General features: G+C 41.7%; 1 protein-coding gene across 14 annotated transcripts in view; it reads right to left on the bottom strand.

The window, feature by feature from the left end:
* The window catches only part of PLCH1 (phospholipase C eta 1), a 182,889-nt gene that overhangs the window by 22,596 nt on the left and 137,162 nt on the right, over nucleotides 1-23,131 (bottom strand). For all 14 annotated transcript variants that reach the window (XM_037526247.1, XM_037526246.2, XM_054700999.1 and 11 more), the window contains 4 exons: nucleotides 17,795-17,915; nucleotides 14,211-14,382; nucleotides 8,320-8,427; nucleotides 369-530 (listed from right to left, as the gene is read on the bottom strand). In XM_037526247.1, the coding sequence (XP_037382144.1) occupies nucleotides 369-530; nucleotides 8,320-8,427; nucleotides 14,211-14,382; nucleotides 17,795-17,915 (563 nt within the window). The remainder of the gene's footprint in view (nucleotides 1-368; nucleotides 531-8,319; nucleotides 8,428-14,210; nucleotides 14,383-17,794; nucleotides 17,916-23,131) is intronic.

Here is a 23,131-nt window from a genome sequence, read left to right as displayed (position 1 = left end):
AGGAGCCGACACAGGAGCCATATGTAGGAAATATGGTCACCCCACGAGGCTGACTGAATATTGGGGGAGGGGCTCATGGTGGCTCTTCCCGTACCTGAGCTAACATGGGGAAGACAGGTGGTGGGGAGGGCACTGCATTTTGTCCTGGTGGTTCCCAGTAAAGCAGTATTTAAGTTATTTCTGCCCCCAACCATCACTTTTAACTATTTCTCACATTGTTTTGCTATAGATTTATCTTTCTCAATTAATACGAGAATAGAAATAGAAGAAACTTGGAGAAGCATTTCACAGTTGAAAAGTGATCAAAAACAAAGCATTAGGTGCTTTCCTCTCCTACCAAAGGACAACTACAAGAGAGAGTTGGATACCTGTTTCAGGTGTGCATTTAAGCCCTCATGTGTGGCCTTCAATAGCGCCCTCACTGTGAAACTATCAGGATCTTCTTTGTCTCGAATCTGAGATTCTTTTAACAGTGACTCCAGTTTTTTCCTTATGAAAGATTCCACCTGATGCTCAGTGGTCCCATTATTCTGCAAGGAATTAAACAAAGGAAGTCATTTCCCTAGAGAAACACAGAATCACTAGAACACATCATTTCTTTAAGTCAACATAGCTTCTATTTTTTTTTTTTTTTTCAAAACACCCTGACTATTTTTTATATATTTTTTACAAGAACTGCGGAACAAGGCCAGAGTTGTGTGTTGGGGGATGGGGGGGCGGGGAGAGGGGGAGTGAGAGGAATCATCAGAGACAGAGTAGGGAACAGAACAGGCAAACTGGCTGAAATACACTGCTGAGGGGAGCAGCAGGCAAGTCAGGAGAGGTCTGCTGTACCATGTGGGCAGCTCCCTGGCAGGGGACAGAACTTGTGCTGCAGCAGCTATGGATAGGTCCAAAGGCTGGAGCCACCAGGGAGGCCCTAGCTTCTATAATTTGATTATCTCTCAATTACTTGTAAGAAGTGTACTGTTTTGCATCCCCCAGGCACATTCCCCAAACCCATATGATGATCATGATCACTATACTGAGTTCAACCCTCAAGAACCTTGAAAAGTCTACATTATCTCTGCTTCAGAGATGCAGAAACTGAAGCTACAGAATTAAGTTGCTCAAGGTTAAAAAAAGCCAGAAAGTAACTGAAACTGGATTCAAACATCCTTCCCGCTGTGCCATTTGCCATTTCAACAAAAGGAAGGTCAGAGAAAGACTTTGGAGACTAAGTTTTCTAGAACTACAAAGGTAAATCTGGGCAAAAAATAAACTCTTTTATAAAACCACTTTCTTCACTAAGGGGAAAAGAAAGCTGTGGGGGAATAAAAAATGTGGGAATCTCTCTCTGGGCTGAGGCTCATTCTGAGATAAAATTTCTTTCTTGTCTCCAGCCCCACAGTGTAATTAGAGGGCACTCACTGCAGACCTGTGCCATGAGTTACCATTATCGTTACTTCAAGATCACAACTCATTTCAAATGTTTGGGATAACAAAGCTATGCCCTGATGAGATGATGACTTACGCAATTTTCAGATGATGAAGGGAGACAGATTTCCTTGCATTCTGGCTTAGCACAGCCTTTTGGCCACCATGTTCTGCCTGCAACAAAGTGGCCAAGCTCTGCACTGCCTCTCGGTTTCTCGACTTCATTTGCATCTCCCTGGGTCCAACCCTCTTCCAACATCCTTCCACCACTTGCAGAAGGCCTACCTCGCTCACAGATAGGGACAAAGGTATCTTCCACAATCACAGTTTCCATATACCTCCCGGAAAGTCTAAGCCCACTTTCTACTGATTGTTGCTGAGAGTTCTTTATATTTAAACCTTATAAACAGGGAGTTTTCCAGTAATGCATTCTCACCCTATTTTGTAAGAGCACAGCATATAAATGCCCAAAGGGAAATTTGAAGGAGGAAAAAGAAGCTACCACAAGCTAAGCTGTTGAATTTCCCTATGTTAATAGCCTGCACACAAACATCTTTACTCGCTTCACCAGAGCCCTCAGTCCTGGAGGAGCTACCAAGGTAGAAAAGACCCCATGCATGACATCGGGAGCAAATGCCCCATTATACTAATAAAGTTGTGGCTACACAGATTCCCACTGGCCACCGATGGCCAGTACAACAGGATTGGGAGGAATGTAGTCTTCCTGCCTAAGTGACCAGGAAAATGACAAGGTCTGCATGGGAAATTAAGGCTTAAGAAGCAATGAGAAAGGCTTTTCTGTCACTGTTAGGGGGAAAGGATGTCTTGAGCAAACTCCATACAGGCTTTGTGGACCCCATCCTCACTCTATCAAGACGCAGGGAACTACAAATCCCATGATCACCAAAGGGAGGGTTGCGAGGACCTGAGGGTGGAGTTAAGCAGTTATGTTCTCTGTTTGAGTATTTAACCGTCCATGTGGGTGGGGATGAGAGGGGGGTGGGGGGTTCTTTCTTTGGCCACACGGCGCGTGGTTTTTCACCAGCTCGGCGGGTCATTGGGATTCCAGGTCAGCGGAACAGGTAGGGTGCATTTACAAACTTATCTCCCTCTTTTTTTCCCTGAGTTATTCATTTCCCCATCTTCCCTTCCCTTGTAAATAAACCTTTTATTAACCTTTTTGTGTGAGTCTGCAGTTTAGCATTAATAAGTCCCCTTAAATGTATGGGTGAGGACCCACAGTCAGGCAACACGTTTTATATGGGGATTGCTCTGTAACATCACCACCATTTTGGCAAAGATTTTATATGAGCAAAGCATCTCTGCAAACAACAGCCACAGAATAACTTTCCTGAAGCAGAAGCCCATGGAGGAGGGGAGTGGCAATAAAACTGGAATACACTTGGTCACCTGGGCTGGAAAAGGGACTAGGGGAAGATCCTCCCTTGCTTCTTCCAATTTATGGTGGCTGTGAGCACTCTCTGTCTTTCTGCAGCAAAACTCAAGCCCTGTCTCTCTCTTCACATGGCCATCTCCTGTGTGTGCCCCTTCTTCTGTCTGCGTCTTTGCCTCTTCTATTGGGACGCTTGCTATTGGATTTGTATGGCCCACTTGGTTAACCAGTTCCAGGCTGGGAGACAGTGAGGAGATTAGCTGTGGCCATTAAACCCAGACACTTCCCTGGTCAGCTAAGCAGGACTGAAAATACCAGCCCAAGGCCAACTGGTGCTGCTGAAGGAATGAATGCTTAATACCAAGGCTCTAATTATTGACTTCACACCCTCTAAACTTGGGGTTGCTGAAGGAATGATAATTCTGCCTGTTGATCTTTTTCTCCTCTGTGATTTACAGCACAAGAAAATTAGCCGCTAAATAAATGGAGGTGGAGGTTACATTAATATATTATCATTCAGAGCTGGAATCCAATAACACTATGAAAGAAAGATGAGACAGACACTTGACCTTGCGACCTGCCAGCCACTGAGCAGCTGTGCAGGGGACGGCATTCGAAGGCCACCTGCGGGTGTTCTTTTGTTCCCTGAGCCAGTGGGAGAATAAGATGCTACTGCGGGTGGGGGAGGGCAGTGCAGCCTCTCCAAAGGTCAGGAAGTTTCCACCATAGAATAATCAGGATTCCCAATTCTTTTTCTGAGAGGTAAATATGATCTAGAAACATTTATGGCACAGAAAAATAAATTAACATGCAAGCACGTTCTTGACTTGTCTCCAACGTGCAGTGAAAGGCTGACTGCAAAGCCAGCCAGCCACCCAGAACAGAAGGGCCATGGCTCCCAGGTAGGAAGCAGCAGGAGGAGAGAGGACCTGGTCGGAGGGGCTATCCCTAAAAATGGGAGCCTCTCAAATAGTAGAGATATGCTCTGCCACACACTGAAATCACTGGAGAGTGTTAACTCTCATACCCCTGACCCACTATATGGGACTTTCTGGGTTGGGAGCCAGGGATGTTTGAGCGCCTTCCTGCCATTCTACGATGGAGGGAAAGTTGAAGACCTTAGTTTTAAAAAATAAACTTGGAGTATCTCACCATCTCAAAGCGTCTCTTTTTCCCTCAAGGTTATAGTCTGTCAACAGGAAGGATAATGTATAAGTTGCCGTTGGTGCATGGCATAGAGCTTTCCACACTTGTTACCTGAAGATTTTAGCTGACGAGCAGCTGCTTCTCAGTCTTCAAGTCCTGTATTTACTACTGTCCTCTTCTGTCTCCTGCCTGCAACCCTAGCTTTCTTAACTCCCAGTGCAGGAGTTAGACATGTGATAGTCATGTGGCTATCGGGGTGCTTCCATTGGTCGTCACTTTCCCCTCCCTGCACCCTGTTGCCAGGACACAACAGCACAACTAGCAGGTGAGCTTACTGTCTGAGTGAACACTCAGTAGCAAGACTTCACACCTGATCAGGTGAATCAACCAATCAATCAACGATTACTGACAAGTCTTAAACCAAGATTCATAATCCTTCTTGAAATGATTCATATCATAAAATGAGTACCTTAGGGAAAAAAAGATCAATCTGTAGTAAAGGTAGTTGGAAGGGAGGAAAACGATTAAAATATTTAGTGCAAGACACACAAATTAAATGACAGTCTTAGGGAATCAGCATAACAAAGACATTCCATGCTGCATGCTCCATGCTGCTCTACTAGAACTCATTAAAACTTGTTGGAAGCCTTGGTGTTTATGGACTGAAATTTGTGCAAGAGATAAAGAAATTTGTTCAAGAGATAAAAAAAATTGGTGCTGCTATTTTGCAAAAGAGGTTGGTTAAACACTGGCTTAGAGAGCACTGGAAAACGACAGTGACTAGCTGAACACAACAGGGGAAAAAACAGCGAAGTTGAAAATGGGGGTTGAAAGTCTGTAAGACCCACAGACATTAGAGGGTCCCATAAAAATGAATAATGGTGAGTTGACCTTACTGAATCAAATCTGTAAGATTACCCTACTGTAACTGAAAGGAAATTGTCTCCTCTGTCTTTGAACTATATGATTCTTGGTTAACTGAACACACCAGTTTTACCTTCTGCTCGATCCATCTAATCAGATTTTCTCTATGACCAAAGTCACAAAATGAGGCAAAAGTTAAAAGGATTTAATTAATTCAATAAAAGTAAGCACTTACTACATGAACAAAAATATTCAGTGTAATTAGAATCCCATAGTTAGAAGTAACAGCAGACTACTAGCAGTTAGAGGTCCTGGTGAGAATCTAGCCCCTATTCTGCTTTAACACCAGGGAACTGGGGGGTGTTCCTCAGATCTTAGCATTTTCTCTTCCCTCTGCCTGAAACATCCTTCCCCATAAGTCAGCATATCTAACTCCTTGTTTCTTTCACGTCTTTACTCAGATGTTAACTTTTCTGTGAAATCTTTCAATCCCATCTACAAGTTCAATAGACCCTTCGCACACCCATGCTTATATGTAGGCACATGCACATACTCACTCAAAAGTGTGCGCCCACACACACCCTTCTTCCCTTACTTCCCTTTTCTTTTAGCACTACCACTAGCACTCTAACTATGTTACTTATTTGCTTTGTTCCCTGCCTATCCTTCCCCTCTGTGACTGTATAAACTCCACAAAGGCAAAGATCTTTGCTGCTTTGACTACTGATATAGTCCCCAACACCTGTGGCATGGTGGTCACATCCCAACAGACAATGCTCAGTAATAGTTTGTTGTATGTGCAAATGATCTTCTAAAAGCTTCATGAGAATTACTGTTCCTGTGTTCATGAATGTGAAACAAAAATCTTTATTTAATGCAATAAACTTATAAATCTAACCACATTTTGTTAACTTAAAACTGAGATTAAGAATGTCCTCCAAATCAGCAAGATGAGAAAGCATACATTGTACAAAAACAGAATTATGATGTAAAAAATATATTAAAAATAATTAAAAAAAGAGGGCCTCGGGCCTCCCCTGGTGGCGCAGAGGTTGAGTGCTGGGCTGCAAGGCTGCCAGCAGCCTCTGCAGTGCCGGTTCGTTCCCCAGCTGCAGGCGAGGGTCCCACACACACACACAAAAAAAAGAGGGCCTCCCCTGATGGTGCAGGCAGTTGAGCACCACACTGTGAAGCTGTCCACAGCCTCTGCAGTGCTGGTTCGATCCCGGCTGGCCAGCGAGGGTCCCACATGGTGCGGCAGACCTCTCCTGTCTCGCCTGCTGCTCCCCTCAGCAGTGTATTTCGTCAGTCTGCCTGTTCTGTTCCCTGCTCCGTCACTGGTGAATCCTCTCATCCTCCCACGCATCTGGCCTGTACCCCAGTTCTTATATAAACAAATAAATCTTTAAAAAAAAAAGAAAAAAAAGAATGTCCTCCAAGGTAATTATTAGGTTGACTTAAACAATGTACTTTTGCAGAAACATGACCAGGGATTCGGGTGGGATCAGGCAATTTACCTTCAACACTGAGAAAAGGCATTTGAGCCCTCTGCTGACAATTACATTATAAACTGAGTGATCATAGGATAACACATTGTTTTCCTAAATACAGTATTGTCTTTTCTCAAAAAAAAAAAAAAAATAGAAAGTAGAGAAAAAAGGCCTGAGAAAGTTGAGTAAAACTTTTACATATTTCCATTAAATTTTGGTTCCTTTTTACACCTTCTCACCTATGTCCAACAAAGAGAGCACTACAACTTTACAATTAAAGTGCCCTCTACTTTCACTTAGGCCAGAATCCAAGAATTCAAGTGAAAGATCATTTCGATCTTTACAGAATAATGTTCTGAACTATCAGCCTGCATGAGTTCCTATTAATCAACGGAGACACTTTAAAGATGAGAAGAACTTGGTCGAATATTTTCACAGGCAAAGTGACTGTCAAGCTGTAGCTAACAAACCTTATAATTACAGAGATTTCACTGTGGAAGTTAGAAGGCTCACTGACCTTTGAAGAAAAATTATATAGGTGGATAGATTTAGAAAATTCTGGGTTTTTCTCAGAACAATAAATGAATCCATTGTGATAGTTAAATTTCCACCACTCCTTTGCACTAAAATCAGTCCCTAAACTCGTAACTTAGTCAAACCTCTCTGTTCCCTGCTTTCAAATGATAGACTCCTCTGAGGCTGACAACCAACAGATTTGGAAAGCAAGATGCAAAGAAAATAAAAGCCAGAGGCAAAAATCTGGTTTATAAAATAAAGTTAAAAATACAGAGCTAAATTATCCATAATCTCACACAATTATAAAAAATAGCAAGTATCTGGAAACACAGAAAGGAAACTACTTAAAATATTATGTTTTCACTTATAGGAATCTAATGAAATTAATTTTTTGCAAACCTGATTTGTTAGTGGTATTTGAGCTCCTATAAACTATTAAAAGGCAAAAGATTAATACACAATTAATTCAGTTCAAGCTGAATCTTATCCACTTCATTCCTTTTTGGTGCACTGAAGCCAAGATAGCAGTGTCTGCTGAGATTTCAGTTTTCGTTAAGCTCTTGGCCCTTTGAAAATAATGCTGGGTCCCTCTGGTATCTACAGGAGCCATCACTTAACCATTATCAAGAAGAAATAAGACCATTTTTAATAATGTGATGATTAAATTCAAGTTAATGATGTAAATTAGAAGATTTTATATAAAATGTTTGCTTTTTAGGGCACAGTAACAGTCCTAATGCCTAGAGGAATACCGTTTTTCTGTAAAAATGAAATTGCAAACCCTAAAACTGACATGAACAGTACCACTCTGGGGTTGTGAGGTATTTCTTGCAATCACGTGAGTTGTATTAGAGAGGCTAGGCAAGAAATCCTAGCCCCCACTCCCCTCACTCCCACAAAGGAGGGTGTCTCTTTAACTTGCATTTCCCTGGGATAACCTGGCTACAAAGCTCCTTGATTTGCAACAGGGGTTGAAGCATCAAGCAGGTAAACTATTCTATATCTTTTTAACTAAGGTATGGCAAATTAATGATTTATCCACGAGTCCAACATCTGGAAGAGCCTGGAAATGATGCACTGGTCCAGGTGCACTTTATTAGGGCAGGTGTGGGCATCCAACAGAAGAAGCCTGGGCAGGCAGCAGTGTTGGGGGCTACTAACACAGGCAAAGGAGACAATGCTAAAGCCAGCTTATTTCATCAAAGACAGTGACATTTCCTGCATTTTGAGTCTTGACTAATCTGTATTAGAAAGGACTTTATCCCTGATAAGGGGGTCAGGTGGGTTTATCACTAACATTCCTTCCAACCCTAAGACACAAGAATCCTTATCCCATTCTTTCAACAAATATCCCTGTGCCTGTGTGCTAGCAAACAGGTAATTTTCAATAAATGTTACTTTTTACTCTGCTGTCACCATATTCATAAAAATTCCAACGCATCAGCAACTTTTACTGCAGTACATTGACAGAAAAACTCATGCTTTGTAACTCACATAATGGAGTTTGAACTTGCACTCATCTTCAATTTCATCTGCACTGTCTTCATCAGAAACTTCCCCTTCCTCTGCATCATCCCCAAGGTGATAAGGCAACTTCTTGCCCTGAAATGAAACAAAACACCTGATTTTAAAATGACTATAAATTCATAATCAGAGGAGGAAGCAACCCAGACTATGCTGACAGATGAATGGATTAACAAAATGTGGTCCATGTGTATAATGGAATACTACACAGCCATAAAAGGGAAGGGCATGACACATGCTATAACATGGATGAACCTTGAGGACATTAGGGTAAGTGAAAAAAAGACAAATACCGTGCAATTCCAATATTATGAGGTCCCCTGGAGTCAAATGCACATAGACAGCAAATAGAATGGTAGTTTCCAGGGCATGGGCAGAGAGGACTATGAAGAGTGGGTATAGAGTTTTGGTTTCACAACACACAGAGTTCTGGAGGTGGGTCATGTGCAATGTCAATGTACTTACCAGCTCTGAACTGAAAACGTAAAGTAAGATGGTAGGCAAATTTTATCTTATGTGTATCTTATGTGTATAAAAACAGTGGAAACTGGAAATAAAATGCGATATCCCTTGACCAATCGTGACCTCAAACTAACTAGAAGGCATATAATTTGGGTTGGGGCAAAGTCAGGGAGAAGAGTCTGTCAAATGGCAGGTTTATTACTTTCAATAGAATATAATGACTGAGGGACAATATATTTACAAATAAACAATCAGATCAGGCTTCTTTTCAAGGCTAAATGATTCATCACAACAAGCATGGCCTATGCCCTGCCCTCCGAGCATAGCAGCTGTGCCCTGCCCTCCACTCCCTCTGCAGTGACAGGTCTCTCTTTCAGAGATAAGGCCAAAGACCCCAGATGGAGCGTGCCCTCACCACCACACCACATTTTAGGAATCAGGAACTTGATGACATCAGGAAACACAATAAAATAAGAAACTCAAGCTATATAATTACAGACACAAAATGACCCCAATGATGTGCAAAAATGCAGGCACCAAACATGGCCTTCAGAGTATCTCAGGGTAAACATCGCAATGGCTGATAGTTATGCTTTCCTTTTCCCAATTTATATTCAGGAAAAGTAAAAGTAAATAAAAAGCAGCCGCAGAGGGTAAGTTCAGGGCCTGATAAGGGCTCCCAGGGCAGCTAACCATCTGTATCAGTACGGCTTCTTATTTGCAGGCAGAAATAGTAATAGGAAATTGAATTGTTCCCAGAATCTTCTAAAGAAAGTGAGGGAGGGTGGAAGCCTCTAAAATAGCCCTAGCAGTTCCAGGCTCTGGGTGTTTGTGCCCTTCTGTACTCCCACCCCACGAGTGTGGACTGGACCCAGGGACCCACCTCTGACAAGTGAAATACAGCAGAAGTGATGGATGTCACTTCTGGACTGGATCACAGATGACCATCAGGCTCACCTGCCTTCACCCCTCTCCCCTCTAGAACACCTTGATTGCAGCCTCCTGAGACCTTGACAGAAGAGTGGACCTGCTCAGCCAAAGAAACTGTAGAATAATGTGTGTTGTCTTAAGATGCTAAGTTTGGGGATAAACTGACATGCAGCTACAGCTAACATGATCACCAACCAAGTCCTGGGGCAGAAGTAATCTTCAGAAGATGCTGTTTCCAACACAAATAAGCACAGAGCTCACTGCTTTTGATTCTATTATCCACATAATAGACACCAGGAACTACCACCAGAAATGCTGTCCTTAGGCCTAAATGCAGCTGCCACCGCCTCTGCCACCCCTCACCAGGATGGAGTTGGCTTGGGCTCATCTCCCCTACTTCCACTTTGATGGCTGAGTCACACTGACTCAAAATGGTGGCATCTGGACCATGTGCCCACACCACCTCTAAGAGAGGCAAGTGTCTGGCATTTTTAGTGCCAACGAGGGAATTCAATAGAACATTGGGAAGGGAAAGAATTCCTTCGACATAGGACATTCATATGCCTGACAACCAAAAATAGAGGTACATTTCTAAATAACCCAAATTGTTATGCAGTCCAGTTTTCTCTGAAGTCGAGCTCCTGTGTCATCCAATACTCCTACTCCCACACTATTACGGGCCCCTCTTCAGCATTCTGGATCTTCCCCTAAACTCACTTCCTCCCTCCACAGAACTACAGACTAGGAAATATTTTCTGAAAAATCCCACTCCCAGTGTTCCTGCACCTTTCTAATACACAAAGCTCTTGACCTTGGGTCCTTAGCACAGGGATGGTGTCAAGGTTGACTAAATCATGAATTTGATGAAAATAAAATCTACATTAAGAATGCAAACTCTTGGGGTTTGAAGGCTTAAACACTGTCTTAAGTTTTCAAAGGGCTGTTAATAGGATTAAAAAGGTGGGAATTCATTTGCATCTGTATTAGTATTATATTTATTCCTTATAGGTATCTGCTATCTGCAAAGTGAAAACTATACTCTTCCTTTTCAGGAAGAATATGTGTGTGTGTGTATGTGTGTGTATCCCATGTATATTATATAATATGATCTATGTATACATATATCACATGTGCATACATGAAACATATTCATTAATCTTATTTAAAAGGGCAAAACTTTTTTAACTTCCACCTGTGCATCATTAATTACAAGATAGTTCTGAATTGAGGCATTCATGTCCATATATTATTTTAAGTCTTATTGCCATAGAAGGCGCCAGTAGAATGAGCTTTGTTTTCTTCATTTTAGGGGTCATTGGAGAGTAGCGCTGATAAAATAGCAGCACCAGAAATAAGGTCATTTGGGCCTCCCCGGTGGCGCAGCGGTTGAGCGCTGGTCTGCGAAGCTATCTGCCGCCTCTGCAGAGCCGGTTCGATCCCCGGCCACTGGCGAGGGTTCCCACATGGCACGCAGACCTCTCCTGCTGCCCGCTGCTCCCCTCAGCAGTGTATTTCATCAGTCTGCCTGTTTCTCTTCCCCACTATGGCTCTGGTGAATTCTCTCACCCTCCCGCGCTTCTGACTGTACCCAGTGCTTGTATAAATAAATAAATAAATCTTAAAAAAAAAAAAAAGAAAAAAAATAAGGTCATTTAAGTAAGTGGTGACCAGACACATTCAGGAATGTAGAGACATCAAGATAAAATTTTCTTTACTTATTCACCACCAACTATTCTGAGTGAACTGTTTTTGGCCACAATGGCAGACAAGGACCTGAACACCAGATGGCGAGCACAATTCCCTCTTCTGAAATCCCATCAAAGTCAATATATTTTTTAAATGTCCAGCAGAACAAAGCTAACAAACATGAGAAAAAGCATCACCAAGTAAGCAATAAACCTGATACATATGACCAGCAGGTGGTAAAGGGAGGGGACAGCTGTACTAAGCACCAGTTCAGCTCTGGGTGTGCCAGGCAGTGGGTGAGAGCAGGGAGCAAAGGCTGCCTGCCCAGGGGGCGTCTACAAGGTGCCCTCCCTATCTTCAGTCCTTTTAAAATCTAATTAAAAGACATGATGGCATATTTTCTGCAGGTATTGTCTAAATTTTTGGTTCTCAAAAGAGACTCTATTCAGGGAAATATTAATAGTAAGAAAAGCAATGCAACAGAACATTGCTTCTTAATGCCTCTCGTCAACAGTGTTGTTCCTAAGGAAAACCATCAATTGAGGGAGACTACAATGTGACTTACAGAACTTAGATGGGATCCAATGTAGATGAAACCGAAGATCCACCCAGGGGGTTTCTAGCATTCCCTTTCTTTTTTTTTTTTTTTTTAAGATTTATTTATTTATGCATTCAAGAACTGGAGTACAGGCCAGAGGTCTGGGGCAGGGCTGGGGTGGGTGGATGGTGAGAGGATTCACCAGAGACAGAGCAGGGAGCAGAACAGGCAGACTGACTGAAATACACTGCTGAGGGGAGCAGTGAGCGAGTCAGGAGAGGTCTGCTGTACCATGTGGGAAGCTCCCTGGCCAGGGATCAAACTCGCACTGCAGTGGCTGCTGACAGCTTCATAGAGTGTATCCCAACCCCTTGTGCCACCAGGGAGGCCCTCTAGGGTTCCCTTTCTGATATACAGACTATTTTAGACAGGCATTACACTCCAAAATTAGATTAACTCGCCCATGGTGTATGGAAATATTGCTAGAAACTGGGACCACCACTACCCTCAATGTTACCTGCACAGTCTGATCCACAACTATAAACAGAGGAGAGTGAAGACATGTGGTTAAGGTTTCTTTCAGCAGAAAGAGCCTATGAAAAGTGACTAAGGTATTACTTTAGTTCAAAAGCAATTTTTTGCTTACTTTCCTAGATAGACTCATATATGCACACACCGTTGGAAAGTGTGTAGGATGTAGCTGTAATAAAAAACACCTCACCAATCTCCAAAATGGTAAATAGCCATTTAAATGCTGCCTCTGGGTAGAAACTGCTCTGATGCTAAAGGAACACAGGAAAATTAGTTCCCTTGTTTTTGCCTCAAATGGGAATGCACTAGTGATAAATCCAGGACATCTCCTTAAAGTCTGAAGAATGTTATTACTTGCAAATGGACCTCCGATGTCTTGGCTGTTCACAGTCCCCCAGCCCGTTTCTGATAGGCGGCTAACACCTTCTGGCTATGACTGGTCCATGCACATGCATGAGCCCTGGGACATTCTGCACAATGACCTAACATCTAGATACGCAGAAGGGCAAAATATGCAGTGTAAGTTCCACTGTCCAAAAGAGAAGATTTTCAATCAAAGTCACTTTTTCTGTATTTAACCTCCTGCCTGCTGGCTACAGACCATTTAAGAAACAAGAAAATATTTACACAGTTGTCACCGTGACATTTAGCTTTCTAACCCACAGGAGTTTGCTTTAGCAAAACTTAAAATCCACCTCTTGCATTATGTGAAGCTTTTATTCAAAATGCTTACACACACACAAATGTCTGACAATGCCTCTTGGATGGATTCAGTCTACAATTCTCATCGGATAGAAAAACAGGTTGAGACTAATTTCAAAGATGAAAGTTTTACAACTTTCCCACTTGTTGCCCTCCCTTCAAGCCTCCACCAAAGTCTTGCTATGAAATCACACGATTTCAATGACATTCCTATGTCTCCTATGTGATAATTGGGTTTATGCACACACCCCTTTTAAGATAAAATAGAATACAGCTTGAATGTTAATACCCTACTGCTCTTCCTAGAGCTTCTTTTCTCAAAACAATCCAACTACTTAAGTGGGTTTTAGTCCAAATGCACAAAATTAATTGGAATTAAGTAAAATTACAAAGCCAGTTACCTGAAATTTCAGGGAACAATCTTTCTGGCTATTCCTTGAATTAATAGTGTTCACAGCAGGTAGGAAGTTTCCTCTCTCAGAAAATCTGTTATGAAATACCATTCTGTTCACCTCCCCCTTCTTCACAGGCACAAAGTCCTGTGGGGCATTATGTCTGCACCTCTGCTCCTCTTTGAAGCCAGCTCTTCTCACTTACATAACCAAAGCTGCTCAACTGTGAAGATTTTTTTTTTTTTTTTGACAGACAGACAATTATTGGAGCTTGAAATGGGAGAGAAGACTCTGAAAGAAATGCTTTCAGATATGGACAATGGGACTTTTTCCTACTCTTGTACCCCAGGCTCCTATACACACATTTCTCCCCCCTGTGAACTATCACAGACTGAAATATTAAACATTGGGCTTATTGCACGTCATAACATCCAGCTGCAGAGTATGTGCTCAATCAAAAATAAGCTTTTTCTGAAGGTGTGACTATAAATAAACTGGAAAAACGTGCATACCTGAACCAAGGTAACCATCGGACACTAATAATTCTCCTTCTGATTCTTATAAGAGGGAGGGCTCAGAAGGTCATTAATACCTTTTATCGTGTTCCTTCAGTTAATTACCTTCACTAGGATTTTGCCTTTCAAGCTCTGAGGGCTTGGGAGCTGCTTGGTGTCTCCTGTGTCTACAGCTGACAGATCCAGCTTGTCTTGGAATATTCCTTTCAGGTACTTTGCAATCTTCCTCTGCTGCTGGACGCTGCAGTGATTCTCAATGGACAGGATAACCGGGTACCTGGGAGAACAAAAATACCCTCTGAAGGTGTCAAGCACAGTCAACTCAAACAGGGTTTTGAGAATCATTCTGTTCCATATTCATTACGCTTGTACTATCCTAGTGACAGAGATGTGGCAATTAAAATGCTTCTAACATGAGACAGAGGAGAGATATACTTTTGAAAAATTTCTCTGACCAAGAATACTTTGCCAGGTGTGATGGTTGAACAAAATACCAATCCATGTGGGGTGCCTTAGTGTAAAATTTCACATCACACACACACATACACACAGAGAGTACACAGGTTATGTCTCTTAAAAAAAAAAAAAAGACAACTTTAAGAGCAGTAAGAAACTTAAAGAAAACTCATACAATGTAAGTTTGTCTTATTTATCCAAAATCCTGGAGACATCTAAGAGACCAATGAATATTATTAAATATAGATATTTACACTAAAAATACATGCCCAGCCCCAAGTTTGAAAAGTACTATTGGGGATAACATAAAGGAATTTTTTTTAAGCTTTATTTATTTATTTATACAAGCACTGGGTACAGTCAGAAGCACAGGAGGGTGAGAGAATTCACCAGAGCCAGAGAGGGGAACAGAACAGGCAGACTGACGAAATACACTGCTGACAGGAGCAGCGGGCGTGGCAGGAGAGGTCTGTTGGGCCATGTGGGACCCTCGCCGGTGGCCAGGGATCGAACCAGCACTGCAGAGGCTGCAAGCAGCTTTGCAGCCCAGCACTCAACCACTGCGCCACCAGGGGAGGCCCTAACAAAAAGGAATTTTATTTCCATTATGCTTCAAATCATTTATGTAGAATTTTAGACTTGTCTTGATTTTCAGAAAGGGAAAAAAAAAGTTAAGCATTCACTCTGCCTCACTCATGTTTCTGCACAGAGAGTGAGACCCAAGTAAAGTGATTTCCCAAGACAGCCCAAGGAGGTAGGGGCCAGGCAGAAAGGGAGCCAGGACTGATGACATGATCCTACTTCTCTGACTTGGTTTTTCCCTCTGATTAAGAAAGTGTTTCAAATTCAGGTTTATTTTGAATTTTTTCTAATCTTCCATCACCTATCTTCCAAATTAAGAGAATATACAAACCATTATTTAAATTGCTTTAATCTATTCATGTGGAGAAAAAAATTGTTATTTCTGGGCTTGTACTTGTATGACAAGCACAAACTCCCCAATTCCGGGGGTCAGACAAGAGCTAAACCAACGCGACTGAAGCAGTTCTGTTTATCTGACTATAATCCATTTGCTCTTCTATCTTCATGTGGTTTTTACCCCGGAGTGTCAGAGAGAAAAACAACAACAAACTAGCAGACCTGAGTCGTCTATGTGATCACATCAGGGAGTGCTAACAATGAATTTTTAAATTATCCATCTGTTTATAAAAAGTCCCTATCTAAATGTTAGTTGTAACTCAATAAGAACACCTATCTGTGTCAAATGATGGTTAGTGTAAAGAAGAGCTTTTCAATAGGAGAGGGGGCAACTGTGTGCCCTACCCCAAAGGGCCATTTGTCAATATCTGAACACCTATTTGGTGGTCACAATATGAAGAGTGCTAATGGGTTGTAGGGGCAGAGTGAAGGCTGCTGCTAACCTCCTACAGTGCACAAGACAGTTCCAACACCAGTTATTTGACCCAAAATACCAATAGTACCAAGGCTGAGAAGCTGTGGCATAAGATGCAACTGAAGTTCAAGAAAGAAAAGGAAAAGCTGAACTCAAACTGTGCTAAACAAACTTAGCAAGTGTTTTGATTTGAAGTGCTTTTCTCCCAAGAATTCCCAAACTTGAAACTCTACCAAGTGACCAGAGGATCCTCCAAGGCACAGAGGAGGCAGGTCTTCTTAACACCCCACCTCACATACTGGGAAACAGTGGCCAAATTACTTCATCAGTTTGCTTAGACTAATAGCAATCGGGGTAGTAACAACCTATCAGAAACCAGGTCTTGAAATTCTCCCACATGGAAGACACCATAGACCTGATTGCTATACAGCAAATGTCTCATATTACAGCAATATATTTCATTTTCATGGTTAATTAATATGACCAAGTATTAAAAATTTTAAAAGCCGCTAATTTTTATAAAATTAATTTTATGAAATTGTCATTTAAATTTGCTCCTGTAATTCAAAATCACTTCAGTAATATCTGGTATAATAGAAGTACTTGTTGAGCAATAAAGAATGAATAAGTCATAGTCCATGTTTTCAATGAGTTCACAATCTCAAGGACTTACAAGGAGGCACACAGCCAACAATTTTAATAGGATACTATAAATGATATAGTAGAAATATGCTCAAGGTGCTAAGAACAAAGGGGGATTTAAATCAACTACCTGTGTCGATACATTTGCCAGAGTAACAATGCTCTAGCAGACTTGTAGACTGAGCAAGAATCAGCAACGAGGAATAATGGGATGTTCCAGGCAGAAAAATAGCATATGTGTGAGGAGGGAGTTGTGAACGAGCTGGGATCAATGAGGAACATGAAAGACAGATGATGAAGGCAGAAGGAGCAACAGTGGTAGAAGAAGGAAGAGGCCAGGCCTCGAAGGTCATGGAAGATATTTCCGCTCTACAAAGGGTTTGAAGGACTTAGGATTTCAACATCATGCTCATGTTTTCAGAAGGGAAAATACTCTATCAGTGCAGAATGAACCAAAGCAGGAGTGAAAATGGAGAGAAGGCATTAGTCAAAACATAATTTAAAAAGTAGAATTAACAGGGACTGAATCTAGAATGATTCCCAGCCTCTGGCTGAAGCCTCTGGTAGACAGTGCTGACAAAAAGGAAACACAGCAAGAAGAGGTGGCAGAATGAGGTGGCATGTTCAGTTTGGGGTGTAAGGCCCTGGTACCAGAGCTCGTATTTTTTGCTCAGAACTGTATCTCCCTGCACCTGTTACAATGTTTCTACTGGGAGTAGGCATCAAGAAATGTATGAATAATGACATTACTGATTTTGAGGTACTGAGGGGACACGCATAAGATTTTTTACCAAGAATTTTTCCATATAGGTCCAAACCTTAAGGGGAAAATTTGGACTTATAAATAGACAAATAATGAAAAAGTAGATCAAAGGCAACAAGTAAGGAAATAGTGACTATTAAAGGAGAAGAAAATGGAATAGAAGAATTTTATCTCGGGCTTAGAAATTTTGAGGTCACATTTTCAAGAACATGCTTCAGGGAGGCATGTCCTAAGAGATAAATTAAGAAATAAATGGAGCATGAGAAAGTACACACTTGGATTCCACATTATTTGTTCCCAGTGTTTCTTATTTGAGAAGGAAGGAGAGGACTAAGGAAATGCACACTCCAAGAGAGGGTGTGTGGTTGTGTGGCCTGGAGGCATCCGGAAACAGCCCTGCGCTCAGGCAGCTGAGCCCTGGTGCCGCTCACTTACTCGTTCTTCACAAAGGCGTGCTTGTTGATGGTCTCCACAACGTCTCTGAAGAGAATCTTGGAAGTGAGAGTGTAGCCATGGTGTACTACCGGCTCTCCATCTGGGCCATCCCAGCAGTCAACTGCCAAAAACAGAACTTCACATCAACAACCCAAAGGTCTCTTGGTGCTCACTAACATTTCTGGAAATATCAGACAAACATTATTTTAGGTTCATTATTTAAAATTATACATACTATGATCACAACAAAGATGTCAGACAGAGAAATGGATGCTCTGGCCTATTTGTCAGAAGATTTCAGAGTGCTTGTCAAGATGTCATATGACAAGCAGCCTAGCATTCATCAAAAGCTCTCATTAGAAACTGATCTAACACCAATCAAATGTACCCAAGAAGAGTGATATTTCTTAGCAGGTTGTTTCCCTACTAATTTCACTTCTTCAGTTATTAAGGTTTCAAGTCTCTAACGGGATTTCTCATTATTGCACACTTAAACTCATTATATTTTAATTAGGTATATTATATTAGTTCCACAGTAATATAAAATAACATTGACTTCATAAGTTCAAATTCTCTATCTCTGCCAAGACATATGTCTATAGGGTAATGATTTAATGATTTAAAACCTCGTATCCACTATCTATAAAAGGAAAATAGTACTTACATCACAGGTGTAAGTGATGATTAAAAAATGTAAGGTTGATAATTTTACAGTGTGAAACATAATTAACTATTGTTATTTTTGATAATATTGATGGACTATGTGTATAGATGACCCCACTGACTCTCAACAAGAGAAAAAACATCTTCCTCACCATCCTCCCTGACAGAGATTGCCTTCCCCCTTTTTGTACTCTGCCACCTGATTAATTTTTCAAAATTAGTCTATTTAAAATAACTTCTGTCATCATATTTCTCCTTTGTTTTCGAAGTTCTCTCAGAGCATAACACAGGACTCAACAGAGATGTATTTAGCAGATGTATGCTCAATTGACTAATAGACATCCCAGCATCTCTGCCCCCTCACCCCTGACATCCCAGGCTCTTATGCTAGAGACTTGGTGGCCATCCCTCAACCTGTCCCTCTTTTTCGCTGGCACATGGCTGGTCACCCCTGCAGAAGGACAGTCATTAAATGTGGGCAGAAATAACGCACTCCATTTCCAGGATGGTCTATGACAACCTACCCTACACCATCACCGTTGCTTTTTCCTGTCTGCTGTGACTTTAGAAGCCATGTGCTACTACCGATGCACAGCCACATGACAGAAAGAGCCTGGACCCCTACGACACTGTTTGACAGAGTCAACCATTATGTGTGGTGTGGTGACATACATCTGAGGAGGTGTGTATCTATTCCCCTAAATCATACAGTGCTGTAAGCCAATAAATAAAAAGTAAAAATAAAAAGATACACCCGTTAGTAACATCCATTTTTGACTTAAGAAAAACTTCAATTGTTTTAAGACAGAGATTTCAGGTTTTATCGTTAAAAGGACCTAGTGCTGCCTTAATTCATATCCCAGTTGCTATCTAATAAATTTACCTATTTTCTCCAACACCCAGCTCACAGACATCCAGGTAAGCAAGTCTCCTCACATACAATCTGACCTCCAATGCCTTTGCTTCTTTCTTTTAAGGACTGACATGCCCCATTCACTTTGCTTACATAAATCTCTCTGGAGGCTAAGCTAGGATCCCCCATAGAAACCTGCCAGCTCGAATGCAAACAAGAGTCTAGCAGGTAACAAATGATGCTTGAAAGGACCTTTGCTTTGGAGATACACAGTATATAGAGTTAAATTGCTCCCGTGGGCCTGCAAATGAGGTCAAATGTATCAAAAGCATCTTCTCAAAGAAGTTCCGGTCATCTTTTGATATGTCCTCGACATTCATTGTCTCTGGATATAGGTATAGAAAGTGTTAACAGATATTTCAAAAATAAGTAATTTCAGCCATTTATATCATTTTGTAGTCCCATATTGGAGGGAAAGGGCAGACAGGATTTCTCAAAATGAATTAGTAACTTTACAAGAAGATTGCCAAGTAGCAAAGATAATGTCACATATGATTTGATTATCACACACACAAACATGGTGCACTTCTGCTCGTATCACAACACAGGCAGAATACCCATGGTTGAGGATGGATCCCCTGATGTTTAGCTTTCAGGATTGATTCCATCATTTGTCTGTTAAATGAGTATAATAACAATGTCAAATACTACCAGCATTCACAGCCAAGTCTAAATGATAGTGAATTTTCCTGTAAGATTTAACGGTGTAATGGGAAAGCTGGCAAGGTAGAGATCCTCGAAACCAATTCCCCTCATTTCAAAAGAGCCCAGGTCTGTTTTTCAATCTGGTCATGCATTAATCATCCCCAAAAGCAATCTATAAAGAGTTGATCACTTCTAAGGGCCAACCAAGCAGCTAACATAACAGCTTTCCATAACGGAACTTAACAATGTTCCACCCTGACAGAGCTCCCAGATGTAACAGAAAAGGTTGTAAACCGATTAGAACTGTGATGCAACATCAATTCCATAATGAGAGTGAAAATCCCCTGGACAGAACAACCATATTTACTAAGCAACTCGGACTGAAAATCAAGGGAATGAAAGGTCTCGTAAAAAATGCCATCAAGATGGTTTCCTGACAAATCCACTTCACCGGAATAGACTTACTAGTCTTCCCAAGATATCTTGTACATCTCCTGACCAAGGGCATTACTGCAGCTGAACTAATAGAGACAGAAAACAAACACCATCAAAATAGAAGCTGCAAAGTGGAGAAATTCTTCGGGTCACAACACCATGAAGAAACTGTCCAGAGTCATTACTCTCCATCTCTAAGGCAGATACTTGGCAGGGCTGCTTCAGAAAAATATCTGTGGGACCTGCTACATCCTATAAATCATGTCTTTAAATCCTAACTGCAGCTATTTAAGAACAAAAACAACTTCATTGGACCCATGGTGGAGAGAGTATGGCGGATTGTCCATACATAGATGTCCCCAGGCCCAGGCTCCCAATGGGAACTAAGATTTCTAATCAGAGGGCTAACAAGTTGTTAGGAGACACAAAACATCATGTTATCGGACCTCCCCGGTGGCGCAGCAGTTGAGCGCTGGGTTGCGAGGCTGCCCGCGGCCTCTGCGGCGCCGGTTCGATCCCCGGCTGCTCCCCGGCCACCGGAGGAGGGTCCCACATGGCGTGCAGACCTCTCCTGCCGCCCGCTGCTCCCCTCAGCAGTGTACTTCGGTCCTTCTGCCTGCTCTGCTCCCCGCTCTGGCTCTGGTGAATTCTCTCACCCTCCCGCGCTTCTGACTGTACCCAGTGCTTGTATAAACAAAACAAACAAACAAGCAGACAAATAAATAAATGGAACATGCCTCTATTAAAAATAATAATAATAATAATAAAAAACATCATGTTATCAAATTTGAAGCACTCAGAACACCTAAATATTTACACATGAGGCCTAATCATGAGGTAAGCCAATTTCTCTTACTGCCACCCCGCACTCTGGGTTTCACCTCCCTTTCTCTAGTCTGTCTTATCTGACCCAGTGACCCTCATTTGCTGCCTCTGGGGGCTGGCCATGTCATTCAATCCTCTTTCCTCCTGGAGAACAGGAACACTGAAAAAGTTAAGACTAAAAATCATTTGTGGCCTTACTATAAACTGTCTTAATCAGACGACTTTCCTTCCAGTGAAATGAGGGAGTCATATCAACTTGGATTCAAATACCAGCTCCCAAGTTTTCCAGCTGCAGGACCTTGAGTCACTACCCCACTGACGGTTGGGGTGTCCGCTTAAGGAGATGATTTTTTTTCTCCTTTGATGTAAGAATTAAAAGAGAAAGGATGAAAAGCACTTAATTGGAACCTACACCACAAAAAGGACCAAAATTATGGTAGCCCCACCCCAGCCCATTCCTTCCTCCAGTTCATTCAAGGCCAGCGTGACAAGCACAATTTCAAAGAGGATATAGATCAAGTACAAAGCTGACCAAGTCTACCAGATAAATATTTTGCTTTAATAAAAAGCTTCCAGATAGTAACTTGCTATTCACTGTCCAGTTTGGGATTATTAAAATAGTTATAGGGGAGGTATTTGTTGATACAAACTGGTGATAGAGACAGTTGAGAGACTGCATTTTCTTTGAAAGTATACCATAGCTGTGTGTATTCTCAGTTTGTGTGAATATCTGGAGTGGGCAGCTTTTAGACAAGGCTAGCCAGGTAGGTTGTTCCTTTCTACTACTTCGTTGACTTTCAGGTAGGAAGGGAAAACGTACAAGAGAAGGTTCATGTTTAAGATCATCTACTGTATACAATTTCTAAAAGTTTGCATTTTTTTTAAATGAAATTTATTTCTTTTTAAAGATTTTATTTTATTTATTTATACAAGTACTGGGTACAGTCAGAAGCGCCAGAGTGTGAGAGAATTCACCAGAGTCAGAGCAGAGAGCAGAGCAGGCAGACTGACGAAGTACACTGCCTGGGGGAGCAGTGGGTGGCAGGAGAGGTCTGTGCGCCATGTGGGACCCTTGCCCGGTGGCCGGGGATCGAACTGGCACTGCAGAGGCTGCGGGCAGCTTCCCAACCCAGCGCTCAACCCCTGCGCCACTGGGGAGGCCCTAAAAGTTTGCATTTTAGAAGTACAAGACCACTGAAAAAGTTAAGACTAAAAATCATTTGTGGCCTTACTATAAACTGTCTTAATCAGACAACTTTCCTTCCTAATAACTCAAATAAAACTAGAGAATTAGAAGTTTCATTCAGTATAAATAGGTGATTATGGGAACATGGTTAACTTGAGTAGTACACTTTGAACAGAGAATCCAAAAAAGCAGAAGGCAGAGTGCCTGGAAGCCCGGAAAAGCAAAAGAAATCAAGCACAGGACACAGAACTCACAAACTGAAAAAGAGCCAAGAACAGAATATCACTTTTGAGAATCACTAACAGCCATTCTATACTTGGCCTTCAAGAAATGTTAACAGTTAAAATGATGGCCACCCATCACTGTGAATCCAGTGATAACGTGTCCCCAGGCATGAGTAAAAGTCAGACTGCAAAGTTTGTTGAGTGAACAAAGCCCTGAATAAAGGCTGGCAGCAGAATATCACCTCAAGACCTTTTGTCGTTTGTCAGGTTTTTCCTTAAGTTAATATTTTATAAACATCTTCATTATTTAGTTGCTGCAACTACTCAGCTGTCAGTCACTATTGTCCATAGGTGCTCTTGGCATCTACCAAAAAAATGCCATACATTAATGCATAAATTTCCAGAATGCTAAATTCCTAGGGGTCCCAGTAGTTCTGTATGCAGAT

This window comes from Talpa occidentalis, unplaced genomic scaffold, assembly GCF_014898055.3.
Source record: "Talpa occidentalis isolate TD23 unplaced genomic scaffold, MPIMG_talOcc4v2.1 talOcc4.4, whole genome shotgun sequence".
NCBI classification, from domain to species: Eukaryota; Metazoa; Chordata; class Mammalia; order Eulipotyphla; family Talpidae; genus Talpa; species Talpa occidentalis.
This window is presented reverse-complemented; position numbering and strand designations above follow the sequence as displayed.